This window comes from Petromyzon marinus, chromosome 11 (genome assembly GCF_048934315.1).
Source record: "Petromyzon marinus isolate PM22_M1 ecotype Great Lakes invasive population chromosome 11, UKy_Petmar_22M1.pri1.0, whole genome shotgun sequence".
In the NCBI taxonomy this organism is placed as follows: Eukaryota; Metazoa; Chordata; class Hyperoartia; order Petromyzontiformes; family Petromyzontidae; genus Petromyzon; species Petromyzon marinus.
The window spans coordinates 8,636,438-8,652,421 of record NC_133677.1 but is presented as its reverse complement, the minus strand read 5'-3'; the positions used below and the strand labels follow the sequence as shown (position 1 = coordinate 8,652,421).

Genomic DNA, 15,984 nt, shown 5'->3' with positions numbered 1-15,984 from the left:
TCCATCTCCACTTTTGACGTAGACCCTCGGACGCATTCCATTCCTTGGCTGCCACTGTGTTATTATTTCTAACCGTCAGCTATCGTCTTGCCATGACAGTCCTATCCAGAGCCACTTTCATTACGTTTCAACCATATTATTAACCTGTCTCTTTGTCACGTGTGCCTCTTTCTGTATCAGTGTCATTGCAAAGGGGTGCATCTTCCCATGATTAATTGCGCAACTTTAAATATTTGTGTTTCCATATTCTTCGTTAACTACCATGCTACTGAATCACGTGGCATAGCAGCACTGATGTCGGGGAAAAAAGACTTGCAGGACACATTGGGTTGTTTACTTTTCACGATCAATTGCGTATCAGTCAAAGCACTTCCACCTGCTCTCGTCTGCCTCTTCACTTCAATACTTTGATCCGTTCAGTAGCTGAGCAAAGTTCGTACACAACACAAGATAATAGTAATTGTATCAGCCACTGCCCCTGGTGGGTTTCGCACTCCTCTTTCAGTGTGCGTCGGTTGCGATGGTTGGAGCGGGACAATTGCTCCTGGCACAGCATTGCTGCTCCCACCAGCCAGAAGAGTGGTTGTTGTTATTACGCCCATTGGAGGGATTGTGGGGTTAGGAGGCTCCAGGCCACGAGGCTGGGATGCGTTCGAGCTCGCGGATGGTTCTCGCAGCTGATGTTTGAGACGTGGAAATGAATCCTCGTCGGCGCAATCGACAGCCGAGGAAAACAACAAAAGCGACCCTTGCTGGCGGGGTTGGACATCTCGCTCAGCTGCGTTTTCGTTCTCTCCGCTGTAAGCAAACATTGACGTAATGTGGAAAATGGCCACGATCGTAGAAGTAAATAAGTCACTCTGACACAAAGTCCATGTGTTTTTTGTGTACTTACATAACAGCTCAACAGCTATTAGCATTTTCCACGTGTTAACATTTTATCTAACAGAATTTGGCAACTTGAATCAGAATGTGTTTTTGTTATATATATAAAAAATGTTCGCCACACCAGGCATATAAACGCCACTGAATGTGATCATTTCAAATACTTTTTTTGAATCACGACTATTGATAAAGTTTCGTGAGGGCACGCTTATTTAAAACATTTACGGCGTATACCAATAAATCCCCTTGATAAAAGTTTTAAACATTTACCATATGTCAATCGTCTGTGTTTACATTTCGTAAACAGATTTGCAAATATTCTTGGTTCTCTCGGTAAAGTCATGTAGAAGGGAAACAATAAAATAATAAAAATATATAGCACAGCAAGACAATTTCAAATTAGAAATTTTCTTGCTGTGGTTTTCACACCTGATGATGATTGCTTGTATTGCAGTCGAAACGTGGTAATTTAATTATTTTATATATTTTTCTATTTTATATATATTTTTCATTGTATTGTTTCCCTTCTACGTGACTTTACCGAAAGAACCAAGAATATGAATCCCTGCAGTCACGAAAGCCTTAAAGCAAGATTTGCAAATGTTGTATATCTTTGACGACATCCACAGTTTATTCCATCTAGTCCAGCAGCTTTCCCATTCTTCATACCGCAAAGGATGTCGTGAAAAGCCGCATACCAATCTGCCTCTGTAATAAAGTTTTCAATCAGTGCATATTACCTGCTATGGTAGTATGTTTTGGCAACCTGGATACTGGCAAATACGTTTGAACAAAAGTTGAAAAATATGTGTAAATTAACATGGGGAGGTGCATGTTTGGAATGACGATGAGAGACAGGAAAGTGAGAGAATGTACAAAAGTTAGAGAGACATCTTGACTGTTCAGAAAAGTCAGTGTTTGGCAAGGACACGTCGCTAAAAGGGACGATGCCCTCTGACCGAGACTTATTGCTGGAGTGGCAGTCAAAGGCTGGGAATCAGAATGGTTGGTTCATGTGCAGGATCGAGACGCATTGTCGCATCACGTGACTGTGAGGAATGGCAATAACTTGGAGAGGCCTTCAAGCAGCAGTGGATAGATGATGACATGATGATGATGAGTGAACCGTGTGTTTAAATAGCGGAAGTGAAATCCCTGTTTCGTCTTCTTGTCGTCTCGACAGCATTATTTGATAACTTTAGCATTCACCATTACGTCCGCATGGATTTCCCTTGGCGATCAATAACATCTGCCTCGCAAAAATACATTTGTCTGAAGTGTTGTCTCACCTGGATGTGTTTGGAAAAGTACGTAATGTTGATGGTGACAGTGTGTGTTAATTAAATGTCTACATTAAAAAGCACAACCCTAACCTCTCCGTCCTTTTGAGAAGTTGTCAAAGACGCAGTGTCTGCTGGGTGCAGCGCGGTGTGTGTTTGTGCGCGTATGCAGCCATCTATCAAGAATAGCCATCGACTATTCAGAAGCTTCTGGGGACCACAATTCGTCCTTTAATGATACAGGTCTGAGAGCTAATACATTGATTGATTCGTGTAAAATATAATGGTAATCCTTCAAGACCTACTACCCAGTGAGGTCGCAGTGTTTAAGCAGCCTTTCGTGGCACCACGATCTGAAGATTAGTGCGGGGCCAACCACTAATCCCAACCGCGCCAGAGGCATTAACATTATCAAGAGGTGTGTTGTCTTCAAAAAGGAAGGAAAAAAATACCCACTGCAGGTCCCATTGGTTCCCATGCCAACGTATGCGTTGTTTCCACAACCTCAGCTCGGAACTGGGCTGCACTGATCCAGCAGCGTGACTGAGCTTCCGATCGATTTGCCCGATAAGCGGCGGTGTCCCGGGACATGTGTGAACGCAGGTGTAGATGTGGCATCAGATACACGATAAAAAAAAGGTGCACTACTACTCTACAGAGGCAGGAACATGCCAGCCTCAGACTTAGCTTATCCCTCCCGATCCAAGCTCGTCCCTGCTTTGTCTCACAATGGTTTATCCCACCACGTGGCTGAATCCAGCGAGGGGGGTAATCGTCTCTAACCCACCCACCCACGCCCCATTTACAAGCACAAACATTAGTCCAGTGTTTTATTTACGGTTAAAAATACATTTGATGTTCTTTTTTTAATGTAATACACCCCAATTAATAATCTTTAAATTTTAAGAGGGCCTCCCCTCTCCACGGTGGACATCCTCTCAGGCATGTTCTATACTTTGGCTGTCACTGTCTTTAGTCTCAATCACCAACCATCATCCCTTATAGCCAAAGCCCACTTGCTGTTTTAACAATCAATATGGTGCCTCTGATTGTGTTTTTCTATTACCGGATCAATGTGCCCCGCTTTCTGTCTCCCGGCGTAATTCCGAGCATGCATCAAATCTGTGCGTTTTTTGCACATTTTTCAAGTTGTTCCATTATCCTCGCCAGTGTTCGCGTTCCTTAATCGTATGTCGTACCTGGCAGTGTGCACCGATTGAATATTTCAATCTTCAAGACACATTAGGATGCTCCCTATTCATCATCAAGGGTCAACCTTTCGCAATTAAGTTGAATTACTTATTGGCATGCTGCCCTCGACAACCGAGCGAGCCCTCCACAAAAGTGATGTTATGTTTCTGTCTTGAGGCCCCCTCCCCCCGCTCTGTTCCAGCTCGGCACACCGGTGGATAAACCCTGGCGAGCGGTCACACGGAGGTGACCTCAATTTCAGCAAATTCTCAACGCTCGCCTGCGGCCATCTGCTGACAATGGGCTACTCTTGTGGCGAGTAGAGGGTAGCCCAACTTGTCTTTGGTTTTGCCAGGATCGCCCTCTTTTTGAGGTAGCCATTGTCCTGGGAAATCGGTCAAGTCTTCCTGCAGACAGAATAAAAGTCATGGTGGTTTTTTTTGTCAGTTGCGGAATAACACACCGTTGAAGACGATGCATTTAAATGTAGTATTCCCCTCTTCTGGCATCGTGAGATTTTTTTCCCATCTCTTGATGTCAAATTGTTTTTGTACCTAAAGACGTGAAAACCTTACTTGTGAGGTACATTCGTCGTGGGATCTTTTAAACGTACACAGATTCGTACATGTTACAAATCATCGCCACAACCATGTATAGCCTAAGACTATGATGCCCTTGTAGTTTAAACGTGGAACTTGCAGATTAAATTCGGATCACGTCAAAGGTGTTTTTGTATTCAGCAATTCCAAAAGCACAATTTACCCTGAACCTTCTCACCTTGACGCATGTGCACGATATGCAATCGGTGTACATAGGAAGACGTGGCTTTGGCCGTTCTACTGAGGGCCGGTGATAAATCAACAAATGTGCCCTGAGGTAGCACTGCTAATTCTGCAACGGAACCTCCGGAGCTTAAAGTGCAGTTAGTTCATTGACCTGAGCATTCCCGGTTTTCTAACCTGTTACCATTCCTCTCATGCCTGCATTAGACTAAGAATAGCCATTCTCAGATATATTGTAATGGTGTTGCGCAATATGATTGCTTTAATAATTGTGACTCCACCTTTTAAAAGAATTTGTATAGAATAGGTGCAAGAATAGTAACCGACTCCACCATTGTCCAGCTGCCAACACGTTACCAAGCTCGTTTTGCAGAGATGAATGTGCACTTTTGGGGTTGACATTAGGTCGAACAGATTTTGGGAACTGCATGAAATATAAAACTGGGCACGAAGTGAATTCACGTGTACAAAGTTTTAGAATCCCTGAAAAATGCGTACTGTTATTATTCGAATTGTATTTTTTTAAAGATGCACGTACGATAATCGAGGCCTTCTTACGTTACTAAAGCGAAGAGACAACCGCGAAAGGGAAAACATCGGATGTTGTTTATTTCAAGTGGATGGAGAAACAAAGCACTTGTCAGACATAAATCACGGTAGATGGCGTATTCTCAACAAAACTGTACCATAGCACACAACATGAAACGGATCTTTGCAACAGACCATACATAATAGAACTATATCTGCAACATGCAGGAGCTTTAGTGATTTAAATACTTTGAAGAAAAAAATGCTAAAAGTACAGTGTTTGGGGAAAACCCTACAGGACTGTCAAGTTTGCAGAGTTAGAGATCGTGATTATTTTGAGGTGACATTGGTAAATTTAATGTCTAAACTGGTGGTCTGGTTAGAGGTTGCTGGTGTACGCTTTTGGCCTGGTTTTCTATGCGAGGCGCGTTTTGCTCGGAGTTTGTGTGCATTTGCATGTCACCCTAAACCACGGGTTTGGAATAGTTTCCTTACGGAGGGGCCGACGAGGAATATAAAAAATACCTGTGATAGACAACACATGAACACACCTAGGTAAATGTTGTCAATGGAATAGGTCCTGCAGTGACACAGGTGAATGACCAAGCAAAAATGTGAAACTGTTGTTCACAGGTCGAAAATACAACCCTCTAGTACCCGATTAAGATTATTTATCCTGGAGAAATCCGATGAGATATGAAGCTCTTTATAGTTGTTTACAATGTCCAGTAGGGGCGGGTCAGAAATGTACCTATGCTTGCAGTGATTTATAAATAATATTTGCGGGCCATTATTAAGTGAAAGGGCTTAAGGGGCCATGAGCCTATTAAAATGAAGTTGTGGGTCATATCTGGCCCATGGACAGCAGATTCCTTAACCCCTGGCCTAAGGGGCTGGGCATACTGCACATGGTGTTGGTGCATTATCGTACGAGCGTGCAAAAGGGCTGAAATGCGTGTAACAAATGCAATGCATGTGGCTTGACAGTCCTGAAAAATACATTTTAATATACTAATCTCAATGTTCCAAATGTATCAAAACCTGCATTAAGATGTATTACCAAACTAAATCAAAATAGTCTTCCTTTCTATAAAACGTCGAATTCTTATACCTTGATAAAAAATAAAACATGTTTTTTAACTCAAAACTGTTTGAGAACCGCACTCGTTTCTAATCGGGGTTGTGGGACACTGCTGTGATGCACATTTCACAACGGCAAATGCAATTAGTGGTTTATGATTTAAAACATCGGCGTATTTGTAAACAAAACTAACGTTCGCAACACCTGGTTTTAATACAGCTCATAGCTTGCACTAGCCAGTACAACATACAGTATCAACAACTTGCTATTTAACAAGGACTAGATATTCGGATTGTGACGCAACATTCCTTATTAAGCACACATGTGGATACAAAAAAAATAATACATTGCGTATTACACAAAGGAAGAAAACAAATTAAGACAAAAAACATTCTGTACAGCAGCGCATATGGTAGAAACCAGTGGGACTGGCAACGGCCTTCCCAAATTTGCGACCACGTGCAGGACGTGCTGTTTCTCGCACTGACCGTCAAGCCAATGGCAAGCGGGGAATGCTTCAGGGGATGAGAGGTGGCTCACGGAATGTGGCTGCTGCCATGCCGATACAACATTATTTCTACCAGTGAGTGTGCTAAGGAATGACCCATCTCGAGTATTTTTAAGCACAAAAGGAAACACGTCAATGTTTAGTCGAACACGTATAGTATATTATAAATCTTGCTTTATATACCTTTGTTATAATTTAAAATAATCGAGGAAACACTAAGAAAAATAGTTACATAACAAATAAAGTTACAAAACTAATGCTAGGACGATTGCAACATTCCTATTATATACTTGCCCATTTCATGAATGCTACTTACAAACACAAATCCCTTGATTGTTTCAACCTTACAAATTTGGTCTCTCGTGCTACACTCACACATAAGGCACTCTGGTTTCAAGTAATTCCAATTTTTAGCACACACGCGCACATCGTCACACACAAGTGCATTGCTTGCGCTCTTAAATATCGGAATTTTTGTTACACTTTATTCCCCACAACGCGTTCCGACTCCGCACCACTCTTAACGCCGTCGGTCGTGACAAACGCATGCACCTGGCCGATCAGCGTGGAAAATGTGACTTCAAAACTGGAACTTGTGCACATGGCTTCACTTAAACCTGCCGTGCAAATGTGTCTTCCCACTCTCCTCTTACCGTATGTGAGTAAAAAAAAAGAAAATGGAGATGAATAGTTTCAAGAGTCCGGGTTGTTTTCAAAAGGTTGGGTGGCCCAATGAATCCAAATGTGCACGCATCATGACAACTTAATGCGTTAATATATTTGGGACACTGTACACTGTGGATATTTACAATACAATACCAATGGAAATTTTATATATCTTTTTTTTCCCTTAAGCTCATACGATGTCACCTTCGAGAAATACACAACTCCGCTTGCTAGAGAACACTGAAGCTCAAACCTGCTTTTAAGTTAATTCCTGCAACTGCATATGTACTGTTTATGGTTGGGCGAACACAACGGAGCAGACAAAATACGGTACACCGGACTTGTTAGCAATCGGAATAATGGCTTTCCACCGATGGCTAAAATAACGTTTGTGTACTTCTTCAAATCACAATAAAATGCAGAATGCATTTGCATTCAATAACTCATGGATACCTTCAGCATCAGATATTATCCCACACATTTATGCCAGCGCAATTGGTGAGGGATGCATACAAAATGTAACCAATGTTTGCGAGGACATCAAACCGAGCATTATGTCAAGTGGGTATGCATTTGATGCCCACTATGTTGTCATTGCTAAGGCTTAAAATCCTCTTGTAATTTTAATTGATTACTTCAGGACAAAATTTACACACTGATGTTTCTTCATTGTAACAAAAAGAACATATGCACATGATGAACTTACATTTTGGGCCACAGTAGTACCTGCGTGTGTATATGGCCTGGCACAAGCGTCGTGGTGACGTCACCACCACTTGGTGGCGAATGGCGGTTGTTGTATAATACTCCTTGATCCGTTGTGGGGAATTTGGGGGAAAGTCGTTATCAATTTCTACACGAAAACTAAATATTTTTCGTCTGTTGGCCTATTGCTTCCAGACTTAGAAGATTGTTCACCAGTATTTTGCAAGCTTGACTCTGCTGATGAAACCCAGAAGGTCCAAACAGGTCTTGCATTTGCTTATTTAAATTTTGCTGTATAATTTATGTCTGGAAAGCCAACAGACCGACAGAATAAAAAAACTAAATATTTTTTGGCGTGAATTAAAATTCAGTTTCGTTCTTCATTGGCTGTATTATTGCATCTATCGTGAGATCTGTGCTTTCGCCCTCGAAAAAATGCATGTCAAGAGTTCATGTTCTGGGAGCCTGTGCCATAATTATTTATCCTGGATTGAATTAGCATAATTAGCGCAACTCAATAGTGTTTTTGAGGATGCATTTCCCACCGTTAAACTTCAAGAAAACAAACGGGAGAAAATGGTGCTAGACACGAATATTGGAAAAACCAAAAGCGGCTGAGGATTATCAGTGGACATGATTACAAGAAATTATTTTAAATAGTTGCACGCAAACTACAGAATGAGGTGAGTGCCAGGTACTGAATAATTATTTCAAGCCAAGTAATTAAGGTCTCAGATTTTCATTGACCTGCAATCATTCTCACCGTTAACATAACATACAGTGCCGAAGAAGTCAACAACAATCTGGTGCCCCTTGCAATTGAAGCCATTTTAAAACAAGAGGACAACATTAAGATTATTACAGCTGTTTTAAAAGTGCAATGCAGGTAAAAACCGATGCAAACAAAAACACTTATCAACGATCCAACACCTGAATATCTACTGCTGGCATTTTGTTTTTGTTGACACAGCAAACACCAACCAACGACAAATGTGGAGGCTTTTTCAGTGACAATACCAGCCGCTGATCACTGACCCATCATGTCCTGTACAAATTCCCCAGTGCGAACATGAGAACATGAACTCAATGAGGTTTTAAGGCAGTTTTCCACACTGTAAAAGAAAAACCTTTCAGTCCCTCACACAAAGACAACTGTATCAAAACAACAGTAGCTTTTACTCGTGTGATATAAGAAATGCTCAAGATCTGTCGTTGAGTAAAAACAATTCTCATTTTTAAATGTATTTGTTGTTTGCGAGCTTTGCTGCAACACTTGACAATGTATATGCACAGTTCACCCGTTGCTTCAAAACACTTAATCGCTTTTGCTTTTTAAATGTTGCACTATACACTGGTTCATATGAGGGGCGTTCTGGAATAAAACTTGAAATCTCACAAAAATGTATTGTCTAGAAGGTAAGGTTCAGTTGACAGTGGATATTATTTACAGCCTCTAGTCTATCTGCTGCTGGATGAAGGCCTCCTCACACCGTGTCAGCTAGCATATTGTTTGACCATACTTCATCATGCTGATCAGTGCAGATTGGTGAAGGGGTGTATCCAAGACTGGTTCAGACATCACTTGCCATTGATGTAACTGTGGGCCCCGTGAGAATCGAACTCGGGTCGCCAGGTTCATAGGGCAGTGGGATAACCACAATAAGAAAAATGAATTAACGTTGATCATGCCGCCATCTGCGGGGAGGAGGTACAATATAAGCTATGAAAAGTGTCTTGTAAAGTGATCCAAAGAAATTAGCAGCAATTTTACATAAAACAAATATATACTTTTATTTATTTATGATAGAATTTAGAGTTAGGCCACGTAATGATCCGACTGTTAAGACCTTCCACCACTGGACAGCTCACAAGTTAGAGAACACATCTCACAAGTAAATTTCGTAATTGTATCTAATTGCGAAATATGGTTGCAAATTGCTCTTCAACCTTTACTGGTGAGCTCAACCAATACAAAAATGGTACGTTGCACAGAAGCAATCATAGATTTATCTGGCTGTGTCGGTTGTTGGTGAATGGTCCGATTATTATGTGGCCTAACCCAAAAATGTATTATGAATCGTAATATTGGCTGTGATAACCTACGTGTTAAATATACATATATATGTGTGAGGATTACATTTTTTTTCTAGGATGGCCCTCATTTTACATTGCTGTTAGAACGAGGACGTGAGAGAAAGAGACGAGACCTATTTGAAGCGCTGCCACGGTTTGAGGTCAACGGATCGGTTCTCAGGGACGTGGCGAAACCGGCAACGGTCTTCAAAGGTGCATCCGGTCGTTCTCCAGAAATAACACTCATTGCCATTGATTGGTCCACGCTTCTTGTCTCTGTCACATGGGATGCACACAAGCGCACACGTGCACACACCGTACGATAAAAAACCGTCGCTTTTATAGCCGCAATGTGAAGTTTATCTGGACGGTGTCGAGCTCTGGTTGGGCAATACACAAAACCAATGGCGAGGTATTAAGTTGGAAGATATATAAACCGAATTCTAAATAGGTGAGCATTGATTCATGATTAATGTAACAATTCATGATCAATGTCTTTATTAAATTCCCCCCAGTGATTCAATGAATTTCGATGATTTTGGGGTCACAATTTTATTTGAGAATCACGTACTTTTGGCCTTGTTTTTGTAACGATTCGGATTTCTCTAATTTGCAACAGCATTTAATTTAATCTTGATTTGAAGCTTTCGTGACTGCAGGAATCCATACTCTTTGGTTCTTTCGGCAAAGTCACGTAGGTAGAAATAGTGATTGATTAGATTTTATTTCTACCTACGTGACTTTACCGAAAGAACCAAAGAGCAAGCATGTAATTTACTCATACTAAGTATAAATCGTGACGCACTTTCGTGCATTAAATATTTGCCAAATAGTTGATCTTAATATTTGAATGTATGCATCGTTACATGCCATAAATACATACAAATATGAACCTTATGCAGTCCAGTATCGGAATGAGCAGGAAGTTTAATGACCGTCACTGGTGACAAGAATCGAAATCTACATTTTTGTTAATAAGTAGATTTAAAAAGTGCGGTGTCACTGTGGAGACGGAGGATGGATCCACAACTGTGGAGGATCCAGAAAGCGGACCCCTCCTCGTGGGACAAACGCTCGGAACAAGAAGATTTAAACACGGGGACAGGAGTTGGCGATGTGGACAACTTGCGGAGGGGCATGTTAGACCTTGTAACGACAGAGCAGGAAGGAGCAACCCCCATTGGTGTAGAGATTCATTAAAGTTTCATGGAGCGGCAGGTTTTAATCGACTTTAGTTAAACCTCATGGAAATGTTTGCTTGTTTTTCTGTGACATGCATGAACAAACAGCAGTGCATTTTAAGCAAGGAATAAACACCATGCATATGAATGGATGCTTTAAATAAATTACAACACGCGTTTGTTCTCGAAGTATTTAATTGGCTAAAAATAACCATTAAGTTTCAAGCCATACGATGAGATCACGTCACACAATGATGTCATCTGCAGAGGCGAGGCAACGACATGACACGCGATATCATTTTAGCCTAAAACATCTATTTAATTCTGGCTTTTATTTCCAGATTTTGTGCATCCTGTTTTTCTAAGTGTCCGGTTTTATATCGGGAAAGTCCCGAATCACAAGACCACTTTGTGCTCAAGATTCGTTCTAATTGGATTATCCTTCATCATGACTCCCTGATACAGATGGACAAGCAGAGTTAGTGCTTTAACAATTTCAACCTTAATTGGAGCACATACAAGTAATATAAAAGCGTGCTTTTTGACAACATGGCACACATCTCAGGCGAGTGACGTGACGATGTGGGCTCTGAGAAATACCCCGACAGTGGAATGTTAGACGTCTTGCTCTCTGCCTTCGGTGTGTTGCTGGGGTGGTGGTCCGGGTATTTGATGAGAAGCTTAGTGTTGGCCACCTCACAGCCCTGCGGAAGGAAGCGGACAAAGCAGATCATAGATAAAGACCAGCTTGAATAGGGGGAAAGGAGAACAATTGTACGAGGGTAAGTCACTGGACAAGCTTAGTTGCAACAATGCAGTTCCCTTACATTCATTGTTCGAATTGCACCTTGGAAGCAACTATAACCAGCACTCTTGGTTTTGCGTCTCCACAGGGAGGTGTGGTTATCTGGAGTTTTGAAAGTTGAAGAGCTAAAGGGCTTGGGCAGAATGGTCAGTGTGTGTGATGGCAGAGGTGAAGTACTACATTACTATTTGAAACAGTTATTTATAGACAAAGTATTACTATATTACTGTAAATAGAACACTCGCAAAGTGTAACCATTGGCAATAATTGATGGCGCTGCTCTTAGGTGCATACAAAGACCACCTTGTACAACCATATGCAGGGTTAACATCCATTCATGCTGTTATGGTGGACGAGGGGGTGGTGTAACCAGCACCATTACTGGCTGCCTTTGTCTCTGTAGTCCTAACATATATACACCACACCAAGTACCAGGTACTTAAGGCTAAACAGACCTGATTTCGATTTTCGGCCATGGCGAATATCTATGACGAGCGATATCTGAACCGGTCCTGCCCCCATATGATCAAACAACTCCCATGACCGGACACAGCAGGGTGAGGCCTTCATCCAACAGTAGATTCACCTAGGTTAGGCCAAGGACAAATTTTGCTGCCGCTTACTACTGACGCAAGCCGTGACCGACTGAACAACCGCTCCCAAATACGAAAATACATACGTGTTCATGCTTCCGTGCTTTGTTAGCACCAATAGATCAGACGTGGGGGTCACAACTACGCTTACAATCGCGTCGTTCACAAAGCGTTGCAATCGCAATGTACGTGGTTGTAATTTCAGCTCACGATGGTGATTGTAATTATAATTGATCTCAGACGTGCTCGAGATCAGTCACGGGGCGAAGGACTCGACGGGCGGTGGTGGTTATGGAGGCGTCGCGCGGTTATGGGCCGCCCCGACGGAGCGAACCTGCAGCGCGGACATGGCCTTGGCTGCCGCCTCGCCGTTCGTGTAGTTGACGAAGGCGCAGTAGCGCTCGTGCATGACACGCACGCTCCGGATTGTGCCGTACCTGCCGGGGCGAGGGGACGCACGACGTTAGATGTCGGGCAAAGGCATCGTCGTCGTGACCACCCGTTTAATATTTACACCGTGCCTGCCGCGCACCGCAATGCGGAGGGTGGTCGACAGAGGCACCCCTCCCGGCCGTGGGGCACAAGGTGAGCGCAGCACTGGCCTGCAAAGAGGAATTCATCTGCCAGGAGAGGGTGATGGTTGCTTTGCGGTTTTTTTTAACAAGGATGTGGTTTGCGAATAGTTGAGCAATTTCGTCAATTTGGATTGTGGCACCAGCACACTTGGCCTCTTTTTCCAATAACGTGACGTGAACTTTTAACGTCTGCTTTGAAGCAGGGGGTATTTATTGATACACTTGCACTGGGCTCGAACCGCGGCAATCCTATACCGCATTGGGCAGGGAGATGGCGTGGCATCCGTTTCAGCGCGCCCGTGCTTAGGAGAGCGAGAGTGAAAATGCTGCCACCACCAGAGGGTGAGACGCAAGCTGTGAGTAGCTTTACAGCCAGTGCAATACAATATCATTAACATGTGAACATGAACAGCCCCTTTGTAAAGCCACTGCTCGATGAGAGCCTCACCACACCGAGGTTGCTGGGATTATTTGACCACAATGCAATATGCTGTTCAGTGCGGGTTCGCAAAGTCAGGGGTGATGATGTGGGAACAGATGTAGAATGCACCAATGGATTTTGCTGTACTGCCCTCTGTTGCCAACCACACGTCACTGCAGCCCTATGATAACCTGTGTGTGGTGGTCACCCATTCAAGCACTATTCAAGGTCAACCCAGCTTGGCATCGGAGATCTGACAAGATCGGGTGTTTTCCAGGTGACATAATCATTGGCATGATATTACACTTCCCAACAGGTGGAACTCCAATACCTGGGATGTAGAGCACAGGTTGACAATACTTTTTAGCCGGTTAATAAGTAATCCTTTTTTTTTACAGTTACCGAGATGTAAGATATTGACGGTTCAACCGCTGGCCTCTTTACGGAACTGCTGATGTTTCGAGCAAGAGTCTTAACAATAATGGAGAGGATGGCTGAGCTTGCGTGGTGGGCAATGCCAGATTGAGTGGAGGGGAGAGGCTCGCTGAATGTCACCAAATCTGCAGCGTTTGAATTCATCTTTCCGAATTTCAGGGTGGGGGTCACTGTTGCTATTAACGGTGTGTTTCAAATGAAGTACATGCAGTGTATATTAGCAATAATACAATGTTATAGCTAAGACATTTTTTAACCTGTGACACACGCTCATTGTGTTATGGATGACACACAACTGCGGCAATTTAAATTAGCGGCGCAATAACAAGCAATATAACGTTCAAACAAATCAAATTCTATTTCGTGTTTATTAAAATAGAAACACTCATTATTGTTAGAATGTAAATTACAGTTGAACGAAAACTGTGTAATGATAATTAAATAAATATTGCCATTCTACAACTACACATCAATCATCCAGATTGCCTTCCTCTGCTGAATAAAGTGCAGCAGATGTGAATTGAAAGTAGCATAATGTAAAAACATTAAACATATTAAATGTGAGGAGTGCCTTTTAAAGAGATCCATGATGGCCTTCTCTGTGACATTGCTCGTGACGTTCCCGATCCACAGAGAGTTCGCTTCCATCCTGAAAAACAACCGCAGAGCATTCCATTTGATTTAATTTATTCCATCTGGAAAAAATCCCACTACATGAACCTGGTGCCCTGAGTTTGAGTCCTGGCCACGGATCGCATATTGTGCGATCATTTTTAACCGGTCCTGGGCATTCAACCTCCACCAATCCACACTACAAGTGCGGTGAAGTATGGTCAAATAACGTCCATTACTGACATTGCATGGGGAGGCCTTCATCCAACAGTGGATTGACAAAGGGCTGCAAATGAGAATTTTTATTTTCTCATTATAAAGACTTTAAATTTTGGTTTAAAGCTTTCGTGACTGCAGTAATTCATATTCTTAGTTTTTTCGGTAAAGTCACATTGAAGGGAAACAACAAAATAATAAAATATCTAAAACAATAAAAAAATTATCACGATGTTTCGACCATAACTCAAACGGTCGTCTTCAGGTGTGTTGGTTTGCATAAATGTATTTTTTAAACGGCGCATTTATTTATTTATAAAAAATGTTAGCGCCACGCGCAACGATTTGGCAGTTTATTTAGGACTAGTCCATCTATATTCTGAAAAGAGGAGGGGGGAGACGAAATTTTTTATAATGTATGCTGTCTGAAAGCCACTGTAAGCATGAACAATCAATTAAGACCTGAAATGGTTTATCAAATCTTTCCAATGATTGCTAAGATAGAATCCATCTTCTCAGTTGAAATTGTCTCTGTGCTTGTATATGTGGATAGCCTCATGAACGAATCTCTCATGGAAGCCAGATGGCTTACAAAGAACCAACACACCTGAAGACGACCGTTTGAGTTATGGTCGAAACGTCGTGAGAATTTTTTATTGTTTTATATATATTTTATTATTTTGTTGTTTCCCTTCAACGTGACTTTACCTAAGAAACTAAGAATATAACGACTTTGTCGGTAAATTTAAAAGCAGTGCAACCTGAAATTAATATATGAAAGAAAGTACAATGACAACCATATTTGCCGGACATCGTAATGTCATACGAGGTTATGATTCCATCAAGTTACGTGCGTGTGTGGTAACACACACGTAACTTGTTAATATGGATTTAGACACTGTCACATGTTATGGTATTGTTGTTGAATTCTGTGCAATTGGAAACATGAAAAAAATGTAATCAGTGACATAAGTGCTGAATTGCTGATACAGATCTATAATTGCGAGTACACCTGTCATAGGAATGTGGTCTTTCCATCACTGACCCAGGACTATAACCAGAAATAAGCACTGCCCACCCCACCACTGTGCACAAGATTGGGGAAGGCAGCTTGTACACGTGGGTTACATTGTGAAATTTTACCTGGATGTCTGTCCCATGTGATTATTGTGAAAAATATCCGAATCACTCCCATTTGAGATGTCCATTGTCTCCAGGTAGTCTGCACAGACAAACACAAACATCAATGCATCATTAGGCTGAAACAATACAATAGCAACAGCAGCAAAAACTCTTCTATTTTTTCTGCCAATTACAGAACCGAACTAAAAATGGAATTTTGCATCGCCGTTAAAAATCTTGGATTTACAAAAGAAATAGCACCTAACGTTCAGTGTAAAATTGTTATGATAATATAACAATACCCTTTGTTTTATCCAAGAGGCCT

General features: G+C 41.9%; 1 protein-coding gene across 5 annotated transcripts in view; it reads right to left on the bottom strand.

The window, feature by feature from the left end:
* Window positions 1–4,729: 4,729 nt before the first annotated feature.
* The window catches only part of LOC116941255 (uncharacterized), a 66,213-nt gene continuing 54,958 nt past the window's right edge, over window positions 4,730–15,984 (bottom strand). For 2 of the 5 annotated variants that reach the window (XM_076066353.1, XM_076066351.1), the window contains exons 11-15: window positions 15,681–15,759; window positions 14,281–14,358; window positions 12,613–12,715; window positions 11,481–11,584; window positions 4,730–9,975 (exon numbers count right to left, since the gene is read on the bottom strand). In XM_076066353.1, coding sequence (XP_075922468.1) covers window positions 9,834–9,975; window positions 11,481–11,584; window positions 12,613–12,715; window positions 14,281–14,358; window positions 15,681–15,759 — 506 coding nt within the window. In that variant the 3' untranslated portion in view covers window positions 4,730–9,833. The remainder of the gene's footprint in view (window positions 9,976–11,480; window positions 11,585–12,612; window positions 12,716–14,280; window positions 14,359–15,680; window positions 15,760–15,984) is intronic. The other 3 variants (XM_076066352.1, XM_076066355.1, XM_076066354.1) reach the window with 3 other exon arrangements.